This window comes from Opisthocomus hoazin, chromosome 21 (assembly GCF_030867145.1).
Source record: "Opisthocomus hoazin isolate bOpiHoa1 chromosome 21, bOpiHoa1.hap1, whole genome shotgun sequence".
In the NCBI taxonomy this organism is placed as follows: domain Eukaryota; kingdom Metazoa; phylum Chordata; class Aves; order Opisthocomiformes; family Opisthocomidae; genus Opisthocomus; species Opisthocomus hoazin.
In genome coordinates, this window is record NC_134434.1 from 3785939 (window position 1) to 3806886 (window position 20948).

Sequence of the window (20948 nt, forward strand, 5' to 3'; positions counted from 1 at the left end):
GTTTCTCACACCCTTAAGCCTAACCAAATAAGCAACATTTTTCAATTACTGAAAAGAGTATATATATTAAAAAAAAAAAATGCTGCAGGAATCTCTTATTCTTTTTTTTTCCCTAAGTATTCATCAAGATAATTTGAAAGAACGTAGTCTTAGTCTATTAAAGAAAGGCATACTTATCATTGCAAGATGACTAGCAAATCCATATAATTGTTATTACTCCTCATGCATTTTCAGAAATGTAAATGTAAAAATGTTTTGCTGTTTAACATACTTCTAAGTGTGACCATTAACTGTGTACATGTACTCCAGAAGTACTGAATTTTAGAATAAATAAACAAAACATGCTAATTCCTGTTCATATGCAAAGGTCTCTACGAACTTTATTATCTAGAAATAAATGATAATTATGGAAGAAAGCAACACAGACATTTACATTTTATGCATGCCTCAGGTCACTTTTTAGCCTTGGGATCCTCATTCCTCCTCTTCTATCTTCTTATGAAACTCCCGGCTCTTCACTCGGAGCTTGTTGACCTGTGACTCTGCAATGTCAGCCCGCTCCTCGGCTTCCTCCAGCTCGTGCTGGATCTTGCGGAACTTGGAGAGGTTGACATTGGACAGCTCCTCCTGTGCGGGGAGAGGGAGTTGTGAAAACAACAGGCAGCAAGTGGACATTTAATATCTGAAAGCTGGGCAAACAAAAATTTAAATGCCACAGCTGAGCAAGCAGGGCAAGTTCAAAACCAAGGTAAGAAGCTACTCAGGGCATTAAGTGTGCCAGAAGTGAAAAAAATGTCTGAGTGTCAAAAAGGCCATGGCCATATTACACACAGCATGGTATAGGCAGAGCTTATAGCAGAGTCCTGAACAGACAGACTAGCAGCTGCTTCTGACACCTAGGGGAGGGTAGGAAGGAAGTAAGAGGGGTGGGTAGTGAGGCTTAGAATGAAACCAAATAGAGCTGGGAAAGTATATTCCCTCCCCAAACCTGCGATGCTTATTCGTACACTCGCCATTGTCTTGTAGCATCAAACACATCAAAACAGTCAAGGTTTCAAAAAACTATGCAGAGAACACCAACACAAAATCCCATGTCCACCAGGACGAAGTCTGGCCTTAGTCAGAGTGGTACTTACAGCCTCCTCAGCTTGTCTCTTGTAGGACTTCACTTTCATTTGTAGCTTGTCCACTAGATCTTGGAGCCTAAGAACATTCTTCCGGTCTTCCTCAGACTACAGAGAACAGCAAGTAATAGAAACCCTTGTTTTCCTCTTTCTCTAAAATTCATAAATGTGAAACAGAGGAAGTAACATTGCTTTTGGAGCATTGCTTTCCAGAAGGACAGAGGTCAAAATTCTATTTACTGTGTCACTGACTGAGGTACAGAAAGAAATCCCTCTGGAAGGCAGTGTTCCAAAATTTTGCTGGAAGAAGAGTGTGTCAGCACAAACCCTCCTGTGTTACCTGGTAGGTCAGCTCCTTCACCCTCCGCTCGTACTTGCGCACACCCTTCACGGCTTCAGCGCTGCGCTTCTGCTCAGCATCAACCTCCCCTTCCAGCTCCCGCACCTGCAATCACAAGCCCATCTTTGGAGCTTGCCTGGTATCACTCCAATGGACATGCTCTCTCATGCACAAATAAAAGCCCTACGCACTCTGGCCTCCAGCTTCTGGATTTGCTTCTTGCCTCCCTTCAGTGCCAGCTGCTCAGCCTCATCCAGACGATGCTGCAGGTCCTTCACTGTCTGGTCCAGGTTCTTCTTCATCCTCTCCAGGTGGGCGCTGGTGTCCTGCTCCTTCTTCAGCTCTTCTGCCATCATGGCTGCCTGGAAAGCAAAAGGTCAAAGCCATTTTGGAGCTGGAGACTTTTTGGAGGAGAATACATCCACCATCAGCAGTGAAAGGAGCCCCCGACTCACATCTGTGATGGCCTTCTTGGCCTTCTCTTCAGCATTGCGAGCTTCCTGGATTGTATCTTCCATTTCACTCTGAATTTGGGTGATATCTGTTTCCAGCTTCTTCTTGGTGTTGATCAAGCTGGTATTCTGTTGAAGAGCATCAACATCACAATTTTGGTTTTTGTTAGCTTGCAATATCATACCAAGAACATTGCATAAATGTTGTTTTTAAATGTAAATTTTGCCGTCAAGTCACATGGGATTCTGTTCTAAAGGAGCTGCTGCAGTAGCTGTTTCTCAGCAATGATGTGCTTCAGTATTTCAAGAACATTTTCTATAAAGTCTTTCCCTACAGCTTCTCAGTCAACAGAAAAGAAATTCAGACTTATAAAGAAAAAAAGACATAAACTTTCCTTACGATTTTCAATCTAGTAAAAATTTCAGATGGTGCTATATAAGAGCATTGTAAATGATGTCAATGACAGTATTAGTGTTTTGTTAATGACCAACCTAAATTTGACTGTGCAGTCTCAAATGTAAATGTGAAAGCTGTTCAACTCATTGTAATCATAGAGAACCTCACATATCTCTCTGAATTTATTACTTTTAAGGTGTCTGCACTGTAGCCTGTTGAAACTTGTATTATATCTGCAGCTGAAAAATCGCTGTTAATATTTGTTATGCATACTATGAAAATTGCAATGTATTTTACCAAATACTGTTACGGTTCAGCAAGTCTTCAGTTATATTACATGTGTGGACCAAAGGTATGAAACGTATAAATATACATATATTTATACACTGACCTGGGTATGGAGAAGCTGCACACGCTCACTTGCATCCAGAAGCTCCTGCTCAGCCAATTTCCTCGAGCGCTCTGTCTGCTCCAGGGCTGCCCGTAGCTCCTCCACTTCAGCCTGCAACAGGTTTGCTCTGCGTTCCACCATAGCCACCTGCTCCTTCAGGTCCTCCTGTGTCCTGAGAGCATCATCCAAGTGTATCTGGGTGTCCTGTAAAAGAGACAAGATAGATCATGAGGTGTGCTTTCCTACTTTCCTATCCCATTTTCAAATCAATATAGAACTGATAGAATTGTAGAACAAGAACATTTTTAGCTGTGTCACACACAAGTCAGCTCATGTTTAGTATTACTATACCTTGAGCACCGCCTGTGTGTTTCTCAGGTTCTTCTGTGCCTCTGCAGCCACGCGGTTGGCATGGCTCAGCTGGATCTCCATTTCATTCAAGTCTCCCTCCATCTTCTTCTTCAGCCGCAGGGCTTCATTCCTGCTCCTGATCTCAGCGTCCAGGGTGCTCTGCATGGACTCCACAATTCTGAGGTGGTTTCTCTTCATCTGGTCGATCTCCTCATCTTTCTCTGCTATCTTCCTGTCAATCTCAGACTTCACCTGGTTGAGCTCAAGTTGCAGGCGCAGGATCTTCCCCTCTTCATGTTCGAGGGAAGCCTAAAAAATACCAACCAGATAATTATATAAATAACAAAGTCAGTAATTTTACATGAACTGTTCTCTTGAAGAATGTTGTACAACATGAGGTCTGAGAGTGCAGGAAAGGAAAAAAAAAGACTCCTGTGTATCCAAAGACTTTAATGTTGTCCAATAACCCCTCCTTCCTGTGCCTGGAGTTTATTCTCAGTGCATAAAATTTAAGAAATGGTGTTGGATTTTGCTAAACTGTGTTGTATGTAAAAAACTAAGAACAGAAGGCTGTACCTCAGCTTCTTCCAGTGAGGCTTGGAGTTCAGATTTCTCCTGCTCAATCTGCTTCTTGACTTTCTCCAGCTCGTGAATAGCCTTTCCTCCCTCAGCAATCTGCTCCGTGAGGTCAGAAATCTCCTCTGTGGGAACAAAGACCAGCAGCATGGTCAGGCACAGAGCCACATGGGAAGGGCCCTGTCACACCAAGGTGACAGGCGTCTTTGCAGACCTGCAGGCACAGAGCCACTTGGATTGCTCAGTAGACAGGCTTGTGAGAAAGCCCTGCCAGGAGCAGAGGGCCGGGGACTTACGCTGCAAGTTCTTGTTCTCACGCTTCAGCGTTTCCAGGTGGTCCAAGGACTCCTCGTAGGCATTCTTCATCTTAAACAGCTCCGTGCTGAGAGAGCGAGACTCCTTCTGGGAGGCTTCCAGCTCAGCCTGCGTTTCCTCATACTTCTGCTTCCACTCTGCCAGGATCTGAAGAGAAATGTAGTGTGAGTATGGATGTGGCAATCAGGAGGGCACGCTCTGTCCAGGAACCCCCCATGAAGAGCCCAAAAGACCTTGTCAAAGTTCTTCTGCTTCTTATCCAGAGCTGCGCAGGCAGCGTTGGATCTCTCCACGTCAATCATCAAGTCCTCCACTTCATTCTGCAGCCTCTGCTTTGTCTTTTCCAGGGAGGCACATTTGGCATTCACAGCTTCGACGTGTTCCTCTGCGTCCTGCAGACGCTGTGCCAGTTTCTTCCTGGGAGGAGATAAGCACAGCTCATGGTTTAAGCCTGTGGTGTGCAGCCAGTTTGTTTTTCACAGGAGCACACTTTGCCACTTGGTAGTGTGTCAACTTCTTTTACACAAAGGTGTAGGACCTCTCCCAGCCAGCCGCTGTATTTTTATGTCTGAATCCTGGTGTACAGCAATTCTTTCTCTGCTCATCACTGCTGTTCACACTAGCATCTCTGTGTTGCTCTCCATCTCAAGAGTTTTGCTACTTCCATGTCTCCCCAATGAATACCTGTTCTCGGTTATATTTCTGCTCTTTCTGCCACCCCGCCCCAAAGCAAACATTAGTGTCTTCCTGGCAATATCAAGGTGGCCTCAATTTTCTGTTCTCAGTCTCTTTTAACCTTCCCTGCACTCCTCACATACTTGGCTTCCTCTAGCTCCTCTGTGCGGTGAATAGCATCCGTCTCGTATTTTGTTCTCCACTGGGCCACTTCGCTGTTGGCCTTGGACAGGGCACGCTGCAGCTCCCCCTTGGCTTCCTGCTCCTCCTCATATTGTTCCCGGAGCAAGTCACAGTCATGGCGAGCAGACTGCAAGGCGTGGGCCAGGGCACTCTTGGCCTGGGAGAAAAATAGTAGTGCGACAATGGATGGAAATATCCCAGGAAATCTCCCATGTTGATGGGCACCGGATTATTCTGCTGTAATTATGGTGGCAAGATACTGAATGAGAAGTTCAGGCACACTGCAGAAGAATTAATGAATGGACTGTAGGAAAGAGGAAGGAAAGCTAATATAAGAAGACCTGCACTACATTACCTAAGTGGTTATTTTTCTAACTCTCTTCTTGTTGATTCTGTGATTTCAGACAGGATTTATTCGATGGATAAGACAGCATTTGGAAAGCCTTCTCACCTTTATCTCTTCTTCTAAGTGCCTCTTGAGTTCCTCAATCTGTTGGGTGAATGCCTGCTTGCCTCTTGACAGCTGAGAAACCAAAGCATCTTTCTCCTCCACTTGGCGTGAATATTCCCCTGGAAAGGTTGGCAAATACACAAGCCTTTCATTGCCAGTGTTGACAGTATGGTGGAGATTTGGGGATGTAAAACTGGATAGGTAGCAGACCTTGCAGAAGCTTATTATCCCATTTCATGGCATAGCTCATTACAGGGGAGACAAAGCATATTGGACAGACCATGTGCCCAGAAGGGTCATTTCTGCAACACCTCTCTGACATTTTTCATTTGCACATCATAGATGTGTATGTCTTACCTGCTTCTGTCTGCAAACGAGCTCTTTGAGCATTGAGATCATTGATCATGCGCTGGTGCTCCTCTTCTTTTGTCTTAATCTCACTTAGCTGGTCTTCCAGAGCGCGACACATTTTCTCCAGATTTGCCTGTGTATCAATATACAGAAGGGGAGGGATTAACCATTCACACTCTTAACAGCAGCAGATGCAAGAAGTTGCATTGTACAGAATTCTATTGAGGCAGAAATACCTGTAAGTCATTTCAGTACCTTGGCTTTGGAGACAGAATCCATGTTACTGGCCAAGTCATCAATCTCCATCTTCAGCTCACTCTTCTCCTTCTCCAGCTTCTGCTTCACTCGTTGCAGGCTGTCGATCTGCTCCCCAAGCTCAGCTGTGCTGTCCGCATGCTTCTTCCGCAGGGCAGCAGCCGTGGCTTCGTGCTGCAGCGTGGCCTCTTCGAGGTCACGGCGCATCTTCTGAAATTCTGCCTCACGCTTCTTGTTCATATCAATCTGAGCTGCAGTAGCCCCTCCTGCCTCTTCCAGGCGCTCGCTGATCTCTTCTAGCTCCCTGGAGAGGTCAGCCCGATGCTTCTCTGCTTTTGCGCGAGAGGTTCGCTCTGCCTCAATTTCCTCCTCCAGTTCCTCAATACGAGCCTGGGGAACATCAGGGACCCTTCACAACCATGCCCTCCTCCTACCTGATGGCTTTCTGAAAAGCACAAGGGAAGCAATAGAGCCTTGCCTGCAGCTCCTTGATCTTCTTCTGTAATTGCATGCCCAGGGCTTGCTCATCCTCGATTTTACTCTGGATTTGGCTGATTTCAAAGTCTTTCCTTTGGGTAAAGCAAACCACGTTACAGTTCAAAGAAAAAAGTCAAGTGCACCAGCCCAGCACTCAGGTGCCCCACAGCCACACTTACTTCTTCAGTTTCTCATCCAGCTGCTGCTTATCATTCTCCAAATCCATTATGCTGTCATGGGCCAGCTTCAGGTCTCCTTCCAGCTTCCTCTTAGCTCTCTCAAGGTCCATGCGCAGTTTCTTCTCTTGCTCCAGGGACCCTTCCAGCTACAACGAACAAGATCATCAGTGCTGCACCGGTCAGGACTAACTCCATACCTCCTCCTGCTTTTGCTGCATGCCTATGTGCTTACATCATCCACTTGCTGCTCCAGCTTGGTCTTGGCTTTGGTCAGCGTGTTGACTTTGTCCTCTTCTGCCTGCAGGTCATCCAGTGTCTGCTGATGGGCCTCTTGGAGGGCTTTCTTCTCTTTTGTCAGCTTGGCGATATTCTCGTCCAGGGCTGCCATCTCCTCAGTGAGGTTTTTCACCTTTGAGAAGAAGGGAGCAAGTGTCAGTAAAGGAAGTAGGTACAGAGGACCTCTAAGAGCACAGTGCTCTTTTCTGGAGTTTGAGTGACAAGTTCTGCTTTATACCTTATTTTCAGTGGCATGTTTTTCCTTCTCAACCTTGGCCAGTGTTAACTCAAGATCATCAATATCTTTCTTGAGCTCTGAACATTCATCCTCCAGTTTCCTCTTCTTGGCCGTCAGCTCAGCATTAATTTCCTCCTCATCCTCAGCCCTTTCAGTCACCTCTTTAATTTTGGCTTCCAGCTGGATTTTGGTTTTGATGAGCTGGTCACACCTTTCCTCAGCATCAGCTAAAGCATCAGCTTCCTGTTAGAGAAACATAGCTCTGTTTGCTAATGTCAAATTCTACAAAAGTTGACTAGAAAAAGGGTATTTCCTGCTGATAAAAAACCCCACAGAATTATTATTTTTTATTATCTTGTAGGAAATGATTTTTGCACAGCCACTTTTAAATCAGAGTACGTTTTTATTCTACTTGATTTTTTTCTCTTATGAAGCATTGACTCTTGCTCTATTTAAACATAAGATGTCTCAATATCTAAAAATACATTTTTACTAAGGATTTTGATTACTTTCACTGGAAGTTAATAATTGAGTATAATTATGCACAGAACTTTTTGTTTTTTCTCCGTAAAAGCTTTTCTTGCTAAGATCAACTTAGAATTAATCTGCTTTGTTCCAGATAAATTATTATGTAATTAGATACAAATGGTGGTTTCTATTTGAACCTGACTTTATTCTGAAGCTATGAAGCAGACACAGGAAAACACAAGAGTGTTGTATAAAAGTTGCCAAATCTTTTTGATCTTCCAAAGGACATTGGAGACACATGTAGGGCTGACAGTTAGAATGTAGAGGGTATTTGTGTCTTCCTGGAACAATAGCTGCAGGAGGACAGGTAAGATACCATGTATCATAAGAAATTACATAAGGTTTTTTTGTTTAGGCAACTGATTAAAACCAGAGTAAGTAGTCAACTGAATTGATCTCCAGACACTGTTAACAGTATACAACAAGTGTTTCGTGACTACAGTTGGACCTTATATTGTGAACTTGCATGAAGAAACATACACATCTGTAGGCATTAAGACTTAAAAGCCATTCCCAAGTTAGATCCTCATATTATAATGCTGGCACTGAGAGATCTGTATTTTACCTTCCATGATTCAGATTAAAATATCTTCTAAGGCAATTTAGTGTGCAGTGTGAGAGTTCAGTACTATAGGAGAGGATTTAAACCTTACTTATTTTCCCCTGGAAGAAAGATACTAATAATACTTACAGCCTGCACTTGGAGCTGCAAATCGTTTTTCTCCTGAAGCAAAGAAACCATTTTCTCCTCCAGCTCCTTCCTCTTGGCCTCAGACTTCGCAAGTTCTTCCTTAGTTTTCTCAAACTCCTCCTTCATGTTGGCCATCTCCTTCTCAGATTCTGCACTCTTCAGCAAGGGCTTGATCTTGAAGAACAGCTTCATCCAGGGCCAGTGCTTGACATTCATGAAGGACCGAACATTGTACTGGATGCAGAAGATGGACTCCCTGAAGAATAAGTAAAATGTGCATTGAATATTTTCAATATGATGAGTGCCAACACTTTCCTCAAGCACAATAACTTTCACTGAGGATGAGGGATGCCTACCTCCTCTCCACCATTCTCTGGTACTCCACTCTCATCAGGAAGCCCCTGCACCTGGCCTGTGTGCGAGTGATGAGCTGTGCCAGCTTCTCATCCCTCATCTCCTCCAGGAGTCCCAGCAGCCCAGCTTTGAAGAACACCTTGAGAAAGGGAATGTTGCAGCACATCACTGCCAGGTAGAGCAGAGCACAGACATGCAGTGAGTGAGTCAAAGAGGATCTGTACCTTGGTGTGACCAAATTTGTACTGGGTGTGGTCCACATCGATTGACCCAAGAAGCTTCTCGGAAGCCTTCTTGCTATCAATGAACTGTCCCTCTGGGATAGCACTGGCATTAAGCACCTTGTATCTGTGGAATGAGAGGAAACAGGAATGAAGGTAATCTCAAGTCACAAGGTTATATTATTTATTGAAATTAAAGGCAGTCTTTGCAGCTGAGTGAGGCTTGAGGATGTTGGAATTCCGTCCCTTGTTTAGAGATGCAGTTATAATGAAGTCCTAATCTGATAACAACACTAAACAAAACTTTAACTGTCTTTAGGTGACCAGTCGTAGACGAAAATAGGATTTCCAGCCATTTCAGTCCAATACCTTTTTCACTTCCACTATGCTTTAGAAAATTGTTAGAGAAGAACATTGCCACTATGTGTATAGGAAGAAAGCATCTTCTTCTGAACCTTGTAGCTGATACAATGTCCAAAGCAGTCTATCTTAGTTTGTAGTTTTTGTCTAAGACTGTGTTGTAGCCATACCTCAATCTGCATTTTTTTAATCTTGTAATCACTGGCTTGTGTAGCTCTATTGTGCTTCCGTATTCAGGGACAGTGGCAAAGTTCAGCTGTGTGATGAACAGCAATCAGTGAGGTCACCCACCTGACTTATCTCTTTATCTCTTGACAATTTCTCTTTTGCTATCCATAAATGTTACCTTTGATTATACAGTCCAGCATTTCCCCCTTCTTTCAGTTATAACCAGATAGAGTTGGCATTAAAAATTAACTACAAATGTTAAAATAGTAAAGATGCACAACTTATACAGCAAAGACAGAATGGAAAACAGAAAGGAAACTGACCTCTGTTTGAAGTCTGCATAGAGGATTCTGCTGGGAAATCCCTTCCTGCAAATTCTGATCCCTTCCAGCACACCGTTACAGCGCAGCTGGTGAAGGACCAGTTCGTGCTCCATGGCACCTAAGCAAATAAGACAATTATTTGATAGTTCATGATAAAGCATAGAGAATAATGGCTGCATCACACTATGATTTCTCTCTACTTGAGGTTCTTACCAGGTGTTTTTGTTTCATTGGGGATTATACAGCGCACAAAATGAGGGTGAGTGCTCCTTAGATTGGTCATCAGCTTGTTTAGGTTCTCCTGGGGGTTCATGAGCAAAGATTTTTCATTAACAAATGGTACCTCTGCAGTTATACTCTTAGATGTGAGAAAAGTTTAGGAAAGCAATAATGGATTTATTATTGCAACCTACAGCCATCTTAATTTGAGTTTTCTTCTGTCTTTCAGTCTTGAGCATGAAAGATATTTGCTGAACTGTGTAATGTGTTTTCACAAGACTGAGGGATATATCCACTCAAACAGGATACCTATGGAGGATGGTGACCGGAAGTTCATGGCAAAATGCATAATTTTGAGTGAAAGATCATTCTTTGCAATTGCCAAATTCTCACTCTATGGAAGACATTGACAGTTCATGGAAACAGAATCAAAACCAAAAACAGGACAAAGGGGGAGAGGGGCAAGGACCAGGTTTGCAGAGAAGGCTAGGAGAGCAAAGCTTAATGGCATTAGGTGCTACTTGTGAAGATACAATTGACAAAGGTTGAGCAGGGTAAGACAAGAAAGACTCTTTGTTCAGTGAGAATGGGGGTCACAACTAGAGAAAAGGCATGAGTGTTAGGTCTTACAGGTACCTCTTTCTGGAAGTTTTTTAAAAGCAAACCCATTAACTACCTTTGATTTTAGCAATCACTGTTACTGGTTATGTCCTAACAGTTCTCAGTTTAACCCTGATTTAGAGCAGGAGCAAAGCTGCTCAGACAAATACCTATTTCCCAGTGTGAAATATTGTTCAAGATGCCAGACAGTGGCTAGATGCCACAGATGTTGAAACAAGAGGTTTCCCTCTGCCTTAAGCTCTATCCATTGGTGGAACAGTAACTGGCCTTGGCATTTCCCTGTTGCGTTGTCTTCATATGTATAATCATGTGCCAACAGTTACGTGTTATGTATTGTGTTATGTGTTGTCATGTGCAAATGCACATACATTTGTATGTGCCAATCCAGACTTGAGATTCCCTGAGGCAGGTAGCGAGATGCACCATTGTCCTCCCAAGTCAGAGGGAGAGAGGGAAGATCTTGATCCTTCAAACTGGTGTACTCATGAGTAAATGATACTGTAGCCTGACTGAAGTACTTTCTCCAGCATTCGAAGAAAGGCTAGATCAAGATGTATCTTCTTCAGCTGGCCTCCGCTGACTTGCAGTCAGCTGTTTTATGAATAACTGAAGACATGATCTTCATGCAGAAAAATGTTAATAGGTGCAGTAGAATGGCCTTGCTGGGGTTAGTGTGTGGTTTCACAATCTTCAGCTAAAAAACAGAGGCAAAAATAGACAGAATGTCTTCTGTACTTACCCTAAAAAGAGCTGAGACAGTCTGGAAAGAAGAACCCTTCTTCTTGCCTCCCTTCTTGCCACCACCACTCTCTGAAGAACATCAAACAAAGACAGTTTTACAACTTTGACTTGTAAATTATTTTTCTACGAGACTGCAAGAAGTTTGTTCGTACGTATCAGTCATACTAAGTAAGGAACTTAGGGTGCAACAGGAAACAGAGTCAACACTCACTCTAAAGGAACACAGGACCAAAGCTGTGTGATAATCCAGGGGATTTATCATGGCTGAGTGGAAGGCCTGAAATATATTTGATCTTTTCCTTTATTAGGAAATTCAATGCATAGGAGACTCTGCACAACATGCAGTTTCTTTAGAACACTCTAGCTGATATTCATGGTTCTCGTAGAGTAATTAAATAAAAATGAAAATATGAATTTCACAGAACTGACCTGCCTCTCCTCCAACAGAGGCAAAGAGTAAGGCCAGTGTCTTCATTGATGATTTCTGGTACAGCCCCACAACAGTTTCATTCAGGGGGTCCTTGTTCTTGTCAAGCCAGCCAGAGATGTTGTAGTCCACTGTGCCAGCATAGTGCACCAGGGAGAAGTGGGCCTCAGCCTTGCCTTTGGCAGGCTTGGGCTTCTGGAAGTTGTTGGACTTGCCCAGATGCTGGTCATAGAGCTTGTTCTTGAAAGAGGTGTCAGTTGCCTTGGGGAACATGCACTCCTCTTCCAGAATGGAGAAGATGCCCATGGGCTAGGAGAAGCAGAAGAACAAGGAAGAGGTGAGAAGGCAGAAAGAATCATGGAAAAAAAATAGCTTCCTGACTGGGACAATATTAGTGTTCTCAGGGATGGTTCTTCTCTCAGTAGTGCAAATTGTAAAATAACCTATACTTATGTATTAACAATATCACATTTACACTTTCAAGCTACATCTACAAATATACATAAAATTACTGCATTTCTGAAAATATTGGACATTATGAATTACACAAATACCTTCTCAATGAGCTCAATGCAGGCAGCCAGGTCCATCCCAAAGTCAATGAACTCCCATTCAATTCCTTCCTTCTTGTACTCCTCCTGCTCCAGCACGAACATGTGGTGGTTGAAGAACTGTTGCAGTTTCTCGTTGGTGAAGTTGATGCACAGCTGCTCCAGGCTGTTGAACTGCACAATCACAAATAGAGATTACTATCAATGTAAATTTAGAAAGCTAGGGATAAAGAACAGTGCTGGCTTTTTTTAGCAAGTTACAGGAGGTTCTCTGCTCAGCCAGGAGTATGGAACTTCTGTCAGCGTGTCTGTCTTCTTAAGCTAAGCACTATCCATATGTTTATGACCCCTACAAGCTTAGGCCATTTCAGTATTTCAGACTTGTCAGTTTTGGTGTCTACTAGACTGGGCTAATTAAGTTATGGGAGAGACCACAGCACAACAGTTTATCCAACATTTCCAAAGACTGTTATCAAAGCATTTCCCCAGACTTCTAAGCACAAAATGTGTCTGTAGAACTGGTGTCTCTGCACTAGGTATCAAGTTCCTTGCTAGTCTACTGTTTGTAATCAGTCAAAAAACTGCATTTATGGATTTCCATTTGTATATGTGCAACACAGAATTATGTTCCCAGTTAAAAACCTTTGTGACTCATGATGCTTTAGCTGCAAGCTGAGAGGATTAAATAATTTCTGAAAAAAAAAAGGCATCATTCCTTCTTCTGTGCATTGGCACTCCATAGAGTTACTTTGAAAAGCATGGTAATAAAGTGCTGTTCTTACATCAAATATCTCAAAGCCAGCAATGTCCAGGACGCCAATGAAGTACTGTCTGGGTTGCTTGGTATCCAGCTGTTGGTTGATGCGAATAACCATCCACAAGAACATCTTCTCAAACACAGCCTTTGCCAATGCACCTACTGCATTGTATACCTAAAATTAAAAAAACAGAAAGCTTGTAGTTATTACGCAGAGCAAAAGAGAAAGTCCAGTGGATTTGTCAACAAAACAGGGATTGTAGTTACCTGCTGCACGGTTTGACCCTTGGTCACGTATTCATTCCCAACCTTGACTCGGGGGTAGCAGAGGGCCTTAAGCAGGTCAGCTGAGTTCAGACCCATCAGGTAGGCAGCCTTGTCAGCAACTAAAGACCGAGAAATCGCTTCTTAAGGTACCAGCAGACATTAGTGTTAGTTTAAAACAAGTATTAAAAGGCAAGGCTAGTAAAGATAAAAAGATTAGTTAAGATAAATAAGTAATTGTTTTCTACATCATCTTCCAAACTAGGAACATTCTCCAGTAATTACAGAGCATTTATAGTATTTTTGCTTCACCTATTCTTAGCTGATGTTGAATTTTGAATGAAAAATCAGTTTGGAGACATTTAAGTAGGCACATTTCTCAATAATAAATGCTTAAAAATAAAAAGGAAAGATAAACCTAGGATGATGATCAGGTTGCAGACAATAACAGATCCTCTGAGCAGCAAATGCAGTGCAGTTTGTTTAAGTGACTTGTGGTCAGATAACTTTAAAGACATGATGTTCAAGAGAGCACAATGCAAAAGTATCATTTATGCCTTTACGAATCTAAAGCTGAAAGTATGAGATGAAGAGCTCCTTTTAAAAGTGCATCCTCAAACAAAAAGTTTGGCCCTTCACCTGCTGTTGTTGCTTTTACTAATGAATTCAGACTCTGCCAGCAGGCACAGTATGCAAAATAGTTTGTTCAAAAGTGCTTATATAATTCATATGACATCATGACATAAAGGTATAACAGATTTCTGGATGAATATTTGACATGATCTGACAGACTGAAACTGGTTGAAGAGATATTTATGAAAGAAATTGGGGAAAAATTTCCAATGAGTAGGGATAGTGAAGTACTGGAATAGATTGCATGTCTTCATCAATGTTTTCAAAAGCACATATAGAAAGAAAGATTGTGAAACAAGTGGAGTCCATAGGAGGTGGAGAAGATGAATTGCCACAGTCCTCTCCCAGCTTTATGAGCAAAAAAATCCTAGCAAAATATAAGATGACTTTGCCACACTGAACAATATGTTCATAGGTTCAGAGTAATCCTCAGGATTACCATGTTTGTGTAACAGAACTGATTTCAGTTGAATCAGTGTTACGTACACTGCTCCCAATGTTTCAAAGATTTGATCAGCAAAATACCATCACTTAAGTAAAGTTACAGCTACCTTTTGTAGCCAATTTTGCTATTACTATTCATCATTATCAGAGTCATTGCTACTATATTCCTTGTGGTTTTTCTCATCTATGTCTTCACTTTCCTAAAAAAAACCCAAACCACACACACTAAAAAGCAACTCCAGAAAAACCTGCATTATTAGCACTTTTACGATGTCTGGGGGCATGCGCAGCCTGAGCCAATGGTTCTGACCGTGAATTACTGCCTGTGTTCGCGAGTGTTCCAGTGTATACAGTGCTTGGGTGTGTATCGTGCTGGTACCTTCTGTGCCGTCCGGCTCTGCCTGTTCCTCACGCTGCTTCTGCTTAAACTTCAGGTTGCCATAGTGCATGACAGCCCCCGTCAGCTTGTAAATGGCGGTCTTCTCATCAGGAGTGAAGCCCAGGATGTCAATGGCGCTCTAACAAAAGTATCATTAGTGTAAGTACGTACCATGCCTGCTAAAGGTCAGAGCCCACCAAGAAAAGTCCTGTGCGTTACTTACATCCGTGGCCATCAGCTCTTCCTGGTCGTTAATGCTGGGAACCGTGATCTCACCTTGACTCACATAGTGATAGTCATACGGGTTGGTGGTGATCAGTAACATCTCTGAAAAGCAGGACAAAACACATACAGATCAAACATAATTGGCACGTGATGGAATTGAGTGTTGTTCAGTGACCTTTGTCTGGAGAAGTTAGTGATCTTTCCTACCAATTAGTTCTGGTTTCTTGTTGGACATGATCTGGTAAAATATGTGGTAGCTTCTTTCTGCCTTCAACTGGAAAGTGACTCTGGACTTCTCCAGCAGATCTGGTGAGGACAGAAAGACAGAGTTAGCACGAGAACTGAGGAAGGCTGGAAGGAAAGGGATCAGGCCAAGAGGGTCACTTACATGTTTCAATGTCAGCAGAAGCCAGTTTTCCCGTGGCACCAAAATGGATTCTGATGAATTTACCCTGAAAGAAGCAGAAAAGTCAGTCGAGATGTATTTTCTCAATCCTGACTGCAAGAATATTTGAGTCAGTGTGCTGATACCAAAAAAGTGATTTTGTCCCAGGCAACGACTTACAAAGCGTGAGGAGTTGTCGTTCCTCACGGTCTTGGCATTACCAAAAGCCTCCAGCAGTGGGTTGGCACTGATGATTTGATCCTCCAGTGTCCCCTAAAATAGAAATCTTCTTGTCGTGATATAGCTCGTAAATAAACAGGACAGTTGCATGTTCCTACCTGTAGGACCTCACCTGCATTTTGCCTGCTGGCTGCTGCTCTTCCTTCTTCTTGTCCCCACTGGCTGCAATTGTTGCAAAGTACTGGATGACACGCTTTGTGTTCACAGTCTTCCCTGCACCGGATTCTCCGCTGTCAAACCAAAGAGAGAAGCAGAGAGCGTGTGGTCAGGCAGGAGGTCTCCTGGCACCCGGCAGCCCCACAGGGACCTAGGCTGGGAATGTACGTACGTGATGAGGATCGACTGGTTCTCGCGATCTGTGAAAGAGGCAGAAACAAATAGACTTTGTATAATGAAGAACACAGAAAGACTGAAAATTCGTGCAGTAAATATGTTATGACAAGAAAAAAAATCTGCTTTTTTTTTCCTTTGTTTACTCCTAATAATTTTTGTTTTCAATTGCAATTCCTTGCAAAGCAGTTTGCACCACATGCTTAACTCTAAGCATAACCACCACACTCTTGCCTCTATGTTAGAGAGATATGGATTTGATGGGTGGCATGTTAGATGGATAGGGAATTGGTTGGCTGGCTACATGCAAAGAGTTACAGTCAAAGTTCAATGTCCACATGGTTAACGAGTAGTGTCCCTCAAGGGTTTATACTGAGGCCAATACTGTTTAATACCTCCATTACTGACATACATAATGGGGTTGAGTGCAACAAATTTGCAGATGACACCAAGCTGAGTGGTGTAGCTAATACACCAGTGGGAAGGGATGCCATCCAGACGGACCTTGGTAGGCTTGAAGAGTGGGTCCATGTGAATGTGATGAAGTTCAACAAGGCCAAGTGCAAAGTTGTACACATGATTTGGGGCAATCCCCAATATCAGTCCAGACTGGGGTATGACTGGCTTTAGAGCAGCCCTGCAGAGAAGGATTTTGGGGCATTGGTGGAGGTAAAATTGGATACGAGCTGGTAATGTGTACTTGCAGCCCAGAAAGCCAATCAGATCCTGGGCTGCATGAAAAGATGCGTAGCCAACAGGGCAAGGTAGGTTATTCTGCCCCTCTGCTCCACTCTTGTGAGATCTCACTTGGAATACTCCCTCCAGCTCTGAGGTCTTCAGTGAAAGGAAGACATGGACCTGTTAAAACACGTCCAGAGGAGGGCCATGAAAATGCTCTAAGGTCTGTAACACCTCTCCTGTGAAGAAAGGCTGAGACAGTTGAGGTTGTTCAGCCTGGAGAAGAGAAGGCTCCAGGGACACGTTATTTCAGCCTTTCAATACTTACAGAGGGCTTATAAGAAAGACAGACTTTTTACCAGGGCCTGTGGTGACAGGACATGGGGAAAAATTTTAAACTGAAAAAGGGTAGATTTAAATTGTACATAAAGAAGAAATGTTTTATGATGAGGATGGTGAGCCACTGGAACACGTTGCCCAGAGAAACTGTGGATGCCCTGTCATTGGAAGTGCTCCAGATAAGGTTGGACAGAGCTATGAGCAACCTAATCTAGTGGAAGATGTACCTCCCAACACCGGAGGGAAGACTACATGATATTTAAAGATCTCTTCCAGCCCAAAACATTCTATGACTCTATGATTCTATGATTCTGCAATGATTTTCCATGAACATTGAAGACCATATGAAGGACCATATGCTTCTTCCCCACTGCACTTTATGGTCTTTTTTTCTCCTTTGTACAGTAAATTGTTTCTGGTTTTGTTTTCTTAATTTTCTGCTACACTGACTGAATTTAGAGCAGTAGAGAAAGGGAGAATAAGGACCCACAACAAAGAAACCCTGAGCATAGGGGTAACAGTTCTGAACTCAATAGCACAGAGAAAGAAAGGAATGAAAAGGTAGAAGCAAAACTAGCAGCAATATGTAATTCTATTTCATTTGTTCATGTCATGATTTTATGAAGACACATCTGAATATATGTGATCTTGAAATTTCCTGTAGCCATTTGGTGAATTAACTTCATAGATAGATGGAATTTTCATGACATATGGATTTCATATTCTGATCACTTTCATTATTTCATTACAGTCATAATTATATTCCTTGCTCCACCTAGTCCGTTTGGCTCCTTGTTTTTCCCAACGCACTAAATATCTGTGGTTATATATTTCCTTTTTAGAAAAGCTGACATGAAAAAATGCTCTTTAAATTAACGGTGATTAATGCTATGACTGAAATGAAATTCTAATGATGTGTCAAGAAAAAATCAGCATATTTATCAGGGACACTCTGTGATTACTGTTAAAAAGTTTTTTTGATGGAATCACTCTGAGAACCACTCACCAGTTAGCATGAACTGATAGGCATTGTCAGAGATGGAGAAGATGTGTGGAGGGGCCTCCTGGCGCTTCTTGCCTCGGTAGGCCAACACCACCTCCGGGTTGTACACCGGCAGCCACTTGTAGGGGTTGACAGTGACGCAGAAGAGACCCGAGTAGGTCTGCAAGGAAGGGAGACAGCATGTTGGCTTCCACTTAGCCTGGAAGAGCAGTTCCTCCTAGCTACCCAAAGGAAGACTGCGGCTGGCACTTACGTAGATCATCCAGGCTGCGTAACGCTCTTTGAGGTTGTACAGCACAGCGGGTTCATGGAGGTGGGTCATCATGGCCATGTCCTCGATTTTATCATACTTGGGAGGATTCATGGAGAAGATTTGATCTTCCTTCACAGTCAGGGTCTGTCAGAGGAAGAAGGAGATCCATGTAGGTCAGCTGAGAACTCAGAGTGGGAATTAAATGCTGTTCGTAAATCTTGCATTTTTCTCACCTCTCCAGCTTCAGTCTTGACAGTGACCTTCCCTGATTCTTTGCTTTGGATTGTCCCTTTCACATAGGATTCCTTAGGATGGGCCACAAAGACGGATGTCTTGGCATCAAAAGGCTTGTTCTGGGCCTCGATTCTCTCCTTTTCTGACTTTCGGAGGTAAGGAGCTGCCTCCCCAAAGATGGCCATCTCAGCGTCTGACGACATGGCTGCAGTTTATTGAGTGCAGCACAGCACAGGCTGAAGTGGAGAGAGACACTACAGTGCTGAGTACAGGAAGAAATGCCTTTGTACCACACACATGACTGTCTGTAGTGTTCTGCTCTACCTATTCTTCTGGTCTCTCTCTCTGTCTTACCTGCTCTTCTCCCCTGATGTCCTTCAGTTTATTTAGATCCTGAAGAAGACAGCTGTCTTTAATTTAGACTATTTTAACTTTTTTTCCCTTTCTCCAGTTTACAGGTTCAATTCTTTAAATTTAGTCACGTTTCAGTAGGTTATACAGAAAAATTGGATTAACTGGCACAACATAAAGACTTTCTATATGCAGCAGCAGAAATACCAAGGGAAGTAATCTTATCAAAATTATGAAAGCCCACATGTACATGTCCTTTCTCTCTTGCACATTTTAGACCACTAATTTCTATCGACTATAAGATGGAGCAACAAAAAAAAAAAAAAGTGAAGCAGAAACACAGGTGTGAATTGTCTGTGCAAAGCTTTTTCCTCAGTTAGAAATCAGAATTTTATCTTCTCCGGTTATTCTGCTTTTTCCAGTTGAAGCCAGTCCTTTAAGATTGACTTACATGAAAGCAGGGAAACTTTTCAATAAAAAACACTCAGAGGGACTTGACAAAATCTGAACTATATATGTGCTGTTCATTCCTCTTGTCTTTCCTGGATTTCTCTTTGCCGGCAATCTCCTGTCAATAGTTCTGTGTAGTAAGAGGTCAACTATTTCCCAGCAGGTACTACACAAATGTGTCCAACCCAGTTATGAAAGGAAATTTGCTGGTTTAGAGAGCACAGCTCAGTTAGAATTGCACTGCATTAGTATGTACAGATGTAAAGGGATATGGGAAGTGCCCATACAGCTGCATAAAAAAAACATCTTGGAGAGTCTGTTCCTATGCAGTAGGTAAATCAGAGTCTTACCTCTTTTGGGACAACAATACCAGCTGTCTCTCAGGCTGGAAGCTGGTCAATACTGAAAAACAGAAATGACAACTTCCTACTTATTTTTGCACAGAATCGCAAGAATAAGCCAGAGGGCAAAGGTATGCCAGTGACTTGAAAACAGAAAGAAAATCTCTATTGATACAGACAGTCCTTTGAGGAAAGCAGTTCCACAGGCAGCAGGAATGCAGTGAGATTCTGCCAGCACTCAGCCCTCCACACTCTTACCTTGAAGCTTTCCGTGGAGACAGAACAGGCTTGTTCTATCAGCGCTTTTATAGGTTCTGATCTGTACGTACAGCTCCCTCCTCCTCTTTCTGAGGTCAAAAAATTTTTGGCAAAGCATTGTTTGGCAAACTTGACTGAGTGCATAATTCCCATTCGTACTTGTGGATATATTTAGAAATATTGAAGTCTTACTAGCTATGTGAATAAATCTCCTATAAATATTTTGACTAGGAATCTGAAAGGAGGAAGTGCTGTCCAGCAAATAGAGCATGACACTGGGACTTGGAATTATTGGCTTCTCCTGACTCTGAATTGCCATTTGACATATAAGATTCGTGTGTCTCAGGATTCAGCAGTAGTTAGAAGGATTACTATTACAAAGAGCCTTGAGGAGATTCTATTCTGAAATATTCTGGAAATAAAGAATAGGAACAATCTAATATAGTCTGATTTCAAAAGTTTGGACAAGCATATCATACTTGTGTTACTGCATCTATTTACAACTCCTTAGATTTTTTCTGGCTACTGTCAAAAGATCAGAGAAAACTGTTTATCACCCTGTATATCGTATATAACTGTATATCGTGATTCATACATTTACTTGCAACTTTTTCCTTCATCTATACAAATACAACACTCCAGCTGCTCTATATAATAGAAGTTTGAGATTCATGACACATCTAGGAATACCTTCTGGGTCCTGCAGAGCTAGGTATGATCTGAGTGTGAGCTAGGTATGATCTGCTATGTGATGTATGATTCTGTACCACGTTCTGAAGGTTCACACACTCCCTTAAATGTCTGGGAGGTGATGCACTGTAAGAAGGATCAAAGAGGATACCAATCTTCTCAACTCACTGCTTTAAAGAACTTTTGCATGTTTCCAACACTGCATGTGGAACTGAAACATCTGAGATCAAGTATTCTTTTATGAGGCTGCCAATGTCATTCTGAACAATAAATGTAGAGATTTTATAATTTCTGTTTAAAAAATAGTATCGAGTACTTGTAGAAATGTCATTCAAGAAAATGGAAAGGGTCTTATTCATCCTCTAGCATGCATAAGAGGATAAAAGGAGAGAAAGAAAGGATAGATTTTTCCCTCTTCTTCTAATGCATTTTGTAATTGTTTAATAAAGAATAGATTTG

General features: G+C 42.5%; 1 protein-coding gene across 1 annotated transcript; it reads right to left on the reverse strand.

Moving 5' to 3' along the window:
• Nucleotides 1–474: 474 nt before the first annotated feature.
• Nucleotides 475–18617, reverse strand: LOC104330252 (myosin-1B). The gene is made up of 38 exons (XM_075441123.1): nucleotides 18399–18617; nucleotides 18166–18309; nucleotides 17916–18072; nucleotides 15891–15918; nucleotides 15675–15792; nucleotides 15503–15595; nucleotides 15326–15389; nucleotides 15145–15243; nucleotides 14936–15039; nucleotides 14713–14851; nucleotides 13260–13378; nucleotides 13018–13167; nucleotides 12239–12409; nucleotides 11687–11993; nucleotides 11256–11326; nucleotides 9890–9977; nucleotides 9677–9794; nucleotides 8829–8952; nucleotides 8607–8743; nucleotides 8251–8506; nucleotides 7032–7274; nucleotides 6750–6926; nucleotides 6518–6663; nucleotides 6340–6430; nucleotides 5862–6251; nucleotides 5613–5739; nucleotides 5256–5374; nucleotides 4765–4961; nucleotides 4180–4363; nucleotides 3928–4093; nucleotides 3632–3756; nucleotides 3056–3364; nucleotides 2705–2908; nucleotides 1920–2045; nucleotides 1656–1826; nucleotides 1465–1569; nucleotides 1137–1232; nucleotides 475–627 (listed from the first exon to the last, which is right to left on the reverse strand). The coding sequence occupies exons 1-38, from the start codon at nucleotides 18600–18602 to the stop codon at nucleotides 475–477; spliced, it is 5820 nt and encodes a 1939-aa protein (XP_075297238.1). The 5' UTR covers nucleotides 18603–18617.
• Nucleotides 18618–20948: the final 2331 nt, after the last annotated feature.